Here is an 8,184-nt window from a genome sequence, read left to right as displayed (position 1 = left end):
CACGCTAAATATGTTCATCAGGACTACTTAGAGTGGTTTAAGGACGACTTCCTGCACCGAATGAGCCAAAAACTTCACGACTCAGTTCAGAGAAAACTGTTCTCCTTCACTGAGAAGGTGAAGCTCGGCTGAATGACTCGGACACGATGGAAGTTCATCTCTCCTTACAGGCGTATAACAGGAGCTTTACCACAGGGTCGCTGATCATTTTCTAAAGCCTGTCGCAGCTTTTTAAGGTGGGTTTTAAGGTGGTATGTGAGTTTCAGTCGAGTTTTAGTCTGTGGAACTTTTAAATAATTTGCTCACGATCGGTGTCCAAATACATTCCGGTGAAGAAAAGAGTTTAAGGAGGCGAATATCTGCTTGAAAGATGGGAAGAAAACATAAAAAGATCCATGAAACGCTTTGGAAAATGATCAGCCGTTATAAAGCAGAGTGATTTGCAATGAAAGAGGTGAAAATAGCCTTTAAAAGCTCTGTTTTTTTTTTTGTTTATACTTTGACAGTTTGAGGTTTTCCACCTTTAGCTCATTTAAGACGCGAACATGGCGCCATGCTCCTTTCACACCGTTCTAATCTACACCCGTGACCCCCCCAAAAAGACGAGACTTTGTGTGAAACTTCGAATAAAACAGAATCCAACGAACAGATATTCTGCTCACAGAAAACGTGTCGGATGTTGAAGGGGAGGGGCTCAACAAAAGGCTGGAAAAGTGAAAAGAATTAACTGGAATTTAGCAGCTCACAAGGTTAATTTGCAAAAGGTCAGCAGGTCCGACTCCTCCCCTCCTGATTCCAGCCAATCGTGGCTCATAACCAGGTCATGAGAGGCCCGGCGGGCTGCACACTTACTTGCCGTCTTTTTGTTGGTCTTTGGCTGTGTTCGAAACCGCCTACTTCTCCTACTACTCCCACTACTCCTTCCCGGATGCATACTAGATTCTCCGAAATGTTGGGTATGCATCATGAGGTTACTACTCATACTCAAACTACCCAAGATGCAACGTAACGTGACGTCGCCGATCGTCATTTCCTGTCAAAACGGCAGTTTCAAGCTAGCTACAACGAGGGTAGGTTCACTTCCTGTTTTCAAAACAAAAGCACCAATTGTATGGTAATGGCTTTCCCTATGATAAAAGGCAACGGGTATTTTATTTTGTGAAAATAACAGGAAGTGCGTTGCTCACTGCGGCTAGCTTTAGTAGCGCCGAATTCGTGGGAACAAAACTGTAAACAGCCGGTATTTTGTCAGGTTTTCAACACGTTGGGGATCTAAACGACTACTTTCTCTCCTGAAAATGTTTCAAATGTTGCTAAAGTTTACAGAGTTTAGAGCTAAAGAGAAATCAGCTTCAGGCCGGCTGATTTCAGCTCGGGCAGGAGCGAAATGCATTGTGGGTAAACGCTCTGCATACTGTCTGATCGATGAGTATGTTATATGTAGTTTGCGGTTTCGAACACAGCCATTGTCTTCCTGAAGAGAAGCTGCCTTCCTGCTTTAAAACCACGTCCTGAAACCGTTTCCTGTGGAGGTTCATGTGACTCTGGCTGTGTTCGAAACCACATACTACATACTACATACTGCATACTCATCAATCAGACAGTATGCAGAGCGTTTACCCACAATGCATTTCGCTCCTTCCGAAATCAGCCGGCCTGAAGCTGATTTCTCTTAAGCTCTAAACTCTGTAAACTTTAGCAACATTTGAAACATTTTCAGGCGAGAAAGTAGTCGTTTAGATCCCCAACGTGTTGATGCATACCCAACATTTCGGAGAATCTAGTATGCATCCGGGAACTTAAAAAAAAGTTAAAGTTAGTAGGAGTAGTGGGAGTAGTAGGAGTAGTATGAGGTTTCGAACACAGCCTCTGTTGTTTTTCTTCTTCTGTCCTGGAAATCGCTGCGGGGGCTCAGGAACACCTCCAGGAATCATTCCATGAATTCAGATTAAATCGTTTGAAGAAGAAGCCAAACGGGAACAAATCCTCACTTCTCACATATTTACCGACTTGGGTTTAAAGAAACATTTTTAATTCAAAACGAGGGAATATCTTTCATTAGAAATGCATTAAATTTCCCACTTTGAACACCTGTCACATCTTCTGCTCTGCTGTGAATAAAATATCCGTTTATGAGATTTTCCAATCAGCTCATTTTGTCTCTTATTAATATTTTACCGTCTGCCAACATTTTTGGAACCAATTTCCTCAAAAATACTGAAATGATCACAACACTCGATGCTAATCCCACTGAGCTAAATGTGCTGTGACATCTTATTAAATCATGTGGACCCAAAGCCACCGTAAACCTGCCCGTTGGTCACCTCTAATGATTTCCCTCCTCTACTTTCCAACCACCGCTGCTACCTTTATGTATTCATGGAACAATGTTTAATCACGCACTGGTTTTACTAAACAACTGCCAGACTACACTACAGCCTACTTTTCAACCGTTGACACGAGAACTACTTGGATGATGTGCTCTGCTATTTGTACATGAGGCTACAGAGGAAGACGGGAAAACAAAACACGTGGAATTATTGTAAAAAAAACAACTTTAAATTACAGATGAAACATAAATATGTGCTGAAAGGTAAAGTGGAACAGCCTACAGGCACCAATGCAGAATGAAACGCTTCTAAACTTCTATAAATTTAACTTTTAACTCTGCTGGATGTTACATATATATGTATATATAACCATGAGGAGCACTGGTTCACTGTCAGTGTGAGCAAACCTGCTGGTCGTCATGTTAAACTTGTGCTAAAACCTTCAGGTTTTTTAATCAGAATCAAAAGCAACAGCAATAACTTACCTGAATGAATGAATGAATAAACGACCCCCACCAACAGAACATTTCAGTGCTACTAAAGTGGTTTTGTTGGGCGACAGCGAACAACGATTCTGTAACAACGAACTGTGCGTTTCTTGTGATTGTTTGTCTTAAATGTGTCACGCTTACCAACATCAAACCGCCTCGCACGGGAAAGCAGAACGCACAAACAACAAGTTACAAACACTCTTGTTGCGCCAGCGAAGGTTTTGTAGGTCACAGAACTGGTGTCCAAAAGCACATTTATCAGAACGTTTTCACTGGAATGGAAAACACTTTCTCTCTATTTACAGCCCCCCTCACATTAAAACTCTAAATCAAACAATTCGGAGTGATTAAAGTCACATTAAAGTCATTTTCACACATTTCTGTAGCTGTTCGACACGAGGAGAGAAGCTGAAAAAGCAGAATAAAGCATCAGAGACAATGGGTCAAACCTTTAGGACCACCAACATCAGCTGTTGCTGAACGCTCAGGTAGACCGAGGAAGACAGAAGAACCCTCAAAGGCCCGTAACATTTCAGCCTGACAACACGACAAGGGGCGGAGCTACCGACCACCAAACACCTCCGTCAGATGTGTTCCTATGGAAACCAGAACAGACCCAGCTGAGGAGAAGGAGCTGAAATGGTTCCAGGAGCTGAGGGCCCTGGTCCCTAGTTCCCGAGGGCCGCGGTCCCTGGTTCCCGAGGGCCGCGTTCTCTAGTTCCCGAGGGCCGTGGTCTCTAGTTCCCGAGGGCCGTGGTCCCTAGTTCCCGAGGGCCCTGGTCCCTAGTTCCCGAGGGCCCTGGTCCCTAGTTCCCGAGGGCCGCGTTCCCTAGTTCCCGAGGGCCGCGTTATCTAGTTCCCGAGGGCCGTGGTCCCTAGTTCCCGAGGGCCGTGGTCTCTAGTTCCCGAGGGCCGTGGTCCCTAGTTCCCGAGGGCCGTGGTCCCTAGTTCCCGAGGGCCGCGTTATCTAGTTCCCGAGGGCCGTGGTCCCTAGTTCCCGAGGGCCGCGTTATCTAGTTCCCGAGGGCCGTGGTCCCTAGTTCCCGAGGGCCGCGTTATCTAGTTCCCGAGGGCCGCGTTATCTAGTTCCCGAGGGCCGTGGTTCCTAGTTCCCGAGGGCCGCGTTATCTAGTTCCCGAAGGCCGTGGTCCCTAGTTCCCGAGGGCCGCGTTATCTAGTTCCCGAGGGCAGTGGTCCCTAGTTCCCGAGGGCCGCGTTATCTAGTTCCCGAGGGCCGTGGTCCCTAGTTCCCGAGGGCCGCGTTATCTAGTTCCCGAGGGCCGTGGTCTCTAGTTCCCGAGGGCCGCGTTATCTAGTTCCCGAGGGCAGTGGTCCCTAGTTCCCGAGGGCCGTGGTCCCTAGTTCCCGAGGGCCGCGTTATCTAGTTCCCGAGGGCAGTGGTCCCTAGTTCCCGAGGACCGTGGTCCCTAGTTCCCGAGGGCCGCGTTATCTAGTTCCCGAGGGCCGTGGTCCCTAATTCCCGAGGACCGTGGTCCCTAGTTCCCGAGGGCCGTGGTCCCTAATTCCCGAGGGCCATGGTCCCTAGTTCCCGAGGGCCGTGGTCCCTAGTTCCCGAGGGCCGTGGTCCCTAGTTCCCGAGGGCCGTGGTCCCTAGTTCCCGAGGGCCATGGTCCCTAGTTCCCGAGGGCCCTGGTCCCTAGTTCCCGAGGGCCGTGGTCCCTAGTTCCCGAGGGCAGTGGTCCCTAGTTCCCGAGGGCCGCGGTCCCTAGTTCCCGAGGGCCGTGGTCCCTAGTTTCCGAGGGCTGTGGTCCCTGGTTCCCGAGGGCCGCGTTCTCTAACTCCCGAGGGCCGTGGTCCCTAGTTCCTGTATGTGCGATTGTGGGAAAAAATGGCCCCCGTTCCTGAAAAGGTTACAGGAACTGCAGAAGGTTCCTACTGTGGGGATGAGGCTTTTGTCAGAGACGACAATCCACAGAAGACTTCATGAACACAAACACAGTAGCTACGCTGCTACATGCTAACCGCTAGTTGGCCACAGAAACACAGAGGCTACGCTGCTACATGCTAACCGCTAGTTAGCCACAGAAACAGGATGGACACATACTGAAATAAGAAGTGTTGTAATGTCTACATGATGGAGCTGAGATGTGGGAAAAAGACTTTAAATTAAAGTGGAATGTGACTTTAATCAGTCTGAGGAGAAGAGGGGGGGGGCTCAGAGAGAGATGGGACCCGGACGTCATGGAGGGGGCTGCGAATATGTGTCTATTGTGGCTGAGAAAGACCCTGGAAACACAACATTTAAGCTCCTGCCAAAGCAATGACCCGAGTTTCCTGCGCTGGCTGATCTGAAGGGGAACAGACCTCAGGGTGGGGGTCACCGGTGGCTCCACACATCACAGAATGAGATGAATGTTACAGACTCGGCTCGACAGCTAACGACACAACATGCACGCTCTCATTCCACGTCCGACGCGTCGTTGTCCGATAGGTGGTAATTTGAACCTTTGACGCGGATGTACTCGACCTGCCGCCCCTCGTCCGAGTCCGAAGCGCCGCAGGAGCAGAGCTGGTTCTCAAACAGCGCCTCGATCTCCTCCAGGCGCCGCGCTTTGGTTTCCGGGAGGCAGCCGTAGATGAAGACGAAGCCCAGCAAGGCCATGCTGGAGTAGAGGAAGAAAGCTCCTGGGGGGACGAAACGAAAGAACACACAGTGATTCAGAACAGCCGCCCACAGAGACCATGACACAACTTTCTGCTGCTGAGATGCTTTCCGTTGAGTTTCACATATCGCTCACGGCCTGAAGGCTGTGCAGGTTTAGCTCGGCTGAGCCGGCCGGATGTAAGAAGACATCCAGATAAAGGACTTAAAGGATTAAAGGAGGCCAGACGCATCGTTTCATGCTACACTTCAAGGAAAAGTCGCACATTTTGTGAAATATAATCATGTTTTTTACCCAGATTGAGTGAAGAAAACTGTGAGTAACAACCGGAGGTGGGTAGTAAAGAGTTACATTTACTTGAGTAAGTTTTTGAAAACATTATACTTCTAGGAGTAGTTTTAAATCTCTATACTTTTTACTTTTAGTTGAGTAGATGTGTACAGCAGAAGCTGTCCTCTTACTCCGCTACATTAGGCTACAATGAGCTGGTTACTTTTCTTCTTACCTCTTTGGTATTGTACGCCTCATTATTTTTATCCCCCCGCGTACGCCTCATTTTAATGTTTTATTCTGACAGTGGCTGTGTTCGAAACCGCATACTTCTCCCACTACTCATACTAACTTTAACTTTTTTTAAGTTCCCGGATGCATACTAGATTCTCTGAAATGTTGGGTATGCATCATGAGGTTACTACTCATACTCAAACTACCCAAGATGCAACGTAACGTGACGTCGCCGATCGTCATTTCCTGTCAAAACGGCAGTTTCAAGCTAGCTACAACGAGGGTAGGTTCACTTCCTGTTTTCAAAACAAAAGCACCGATTGTATGGTAATGGCTTTCCCTATGATAAAAGGCAACGGGTATTTTATTTTGTGAAAATAACAGGAAGTGCGTTGCTCACTGCGGCTAGTTTTAGTAGCGCCGAATTCGTAGGAACAAAATTGTAAACAGCCGGTATTTTGTCAGGTTTTCAACACGTTGGGGATCTAAACGACTACTTTCTCACCTGAAAATGTTTCAAATGTTGCTAAAGTTTACAGAGTTTAGAGCTTAAGAGAAATCAGCTTCAGGCCGGCTGATTTCGGCTCGGGCAGGAGCGAAATGCATTGTGGGTAAACGCTCTGCATACTGTCTGATCGCTTACTCAAAACTCGCATACTAACTCAAAAAGTTAGTATGAGCAGGGACTACTCGGTCTGCACAGCAGGCAGTGATACGAAGGGAGAGAAAATAGGGCCAAGAGATTGTGAGGTCTGAATTTTTCCTGGAGAACCATTTTGTGATGCAAATGTATTACTCTGTTGAACGCATATTGTACTGAGAAGCAAAACGCTTCAGGGGGTAAGAAGATGTTCAGAAATGATGCTGCTGATATGGGATGTTACACAGCTTCATGTCAAAAGAGGCGAACTGTCCCTTTAAGGACCAGCCGTCCACAAACACAATGCCACAACTTCCTACAGTTTGGAGGCTCATTCTGGGTGTTTGGAACATGATTAATGAGGCTCTGCGGGTTCTGCAGGACACGATGCACCTGCTGATGAAGAATTCCCACAGAGAGATTCTTCATTGACCCATCATGACGTTAAATATCATTTTCCTTTCTTTCCTTCTCTTCTTTGTTCTCGCTGGATGACTGTTCGGATCCAGACGAACGGGTTAGCGCCCCCCCGATCGATAATTAACCTGCTGCATGTCAGGAAGCTTCCGCCATGATTGATTTCCAGCTCCACCAAAGGTCAGTTCCTGCCTGTCTGAGGAGAAACCTGCTGCTGAGCTGTTAGCGCCTCGCTGTTAGCGCCTCGCCGTTAGCGCCTTTAGGTCACTGACCGTAGTAGGTGAGGTACTGAGCCAGGTGGAGGAAGGTGAGGGACACCAAGATGTTGAAGGTCCAGTTGACCCCGGCGGCGCAGGCGTTCCCGGTGCTCCTCGCCCACAGAGGGTAGATCTCAGAGTTGATGGTCCACGGCATTGGACCCATGCCTATGAGAGAGAGGGGACAGGAAGAAACAAAGATGGGGGACGTGTTTTGTGCTCTGAAATAGCATTTGTTGCATGACCACAGGCAGAGAGCGAGGACACCAGCAACAAACTCGTCACCAAGTTAGTTTCCACAAGACTTTGTTCTCTTTTTGTTCCCTTTTTGTTCTCTTTTTGTTCCCTTTTTGTTCTTTTTGTTCTCTTTTTGTTCCTTTTTGTTCTCTTTTTGTTCCCTTTTTGTTCTTTTTGTTCTCTTTTTGTTCCTTTTTGTTCTTTTTGTGTTCCTTTTTGTTCTCTTTTTGTTCCTTTTTGTTCTCTTTTTGTTCCCTTTTTGTTCTCTTTTTGTTCCTTTTTGTCTCTTTTTGTTCCTTTTTGTTCCTTTTTGTTCTTTTTGTGTTCCTTTTTGTTCCCTTTTTGTTCTCTTTTTGTTCCTTTTTGTCTCTTTTTGTTCCTTTTTGTTCCCTTTTTGTTCTTTTTGTGTTCCTTTTGTTCTCTTTTTATTCCTTTTTGTCTCTTTGTTCCCTTTTTGAAGGGAACAAAGAGACAAGGGAACAACAAGGAAACAAAAAAGGGAACACCCTTTTTTGTTTCCTTGTTGTTCCCTTTTTTGTTCTCTTTTTGTTCCCTTTTTGTCCCCTTATTGTTCCCTTGTTGTTCCCTTTTTGTTCTCTTTTTGTTCCCTTTTTGTTCCTTTTTGTCCCTTTTTGTCTCTTTTTGTTCTTTTTTCCCCATTTTGTCTCTTTTTGTTCCCTTGTT

The 8,184-nt window shown here is 46.9% G+C and overlaps 1 protein-coding gene across 1 annotated transcript in view; it reads right to left on the bottom strand.

Moving 5' to 3' along the window:
- Positions 1-4,628: 4,628 nt before the first annotated feature.
- Positions 4,629-8,184, bottom strand: part of slc2a13a (solute carrier family 2 member 13a) — a 108,557-nt gene continuing 105,001 nt past the window's right edge. Inside the window, exons 9-10 of the mRNA XM_075471297.1 lie at positions 7,279-7,431; positions 4,629-5,467 (exon numbers count right to left, since the gene is read on the bottom strand). Coding sequence (XP_075327412.1) covers positions 5,241-5,467; positions 7,279-7,431 — 380 coding nt within the window. The 3' untranslated portion in view covers positions 4,629-5,240. The remainder of the gene's footprint in view (positions 5,468-7,278; positions 7,432-8,184) is intronic.

Source organism: Odontesthes bonariensis, chromosome 8, assembly GCF_027942865.1.
Source record: "Odontesthes bonariensis isolate fOdoBon6 chromosome 8, fOdoBon6.hap1, whole genome shotgun sequence".
Classification (NCBI taxonomy): Eukaryota; Metazoa; Chordata; class Actinopteri; order Atheriniformes; family Atherinopsidae; genus Odontesthes; species Odontesthes bonariensis.
This window is presented reverse-complemented; position numbering and strand designations above follow the sequence as displayed.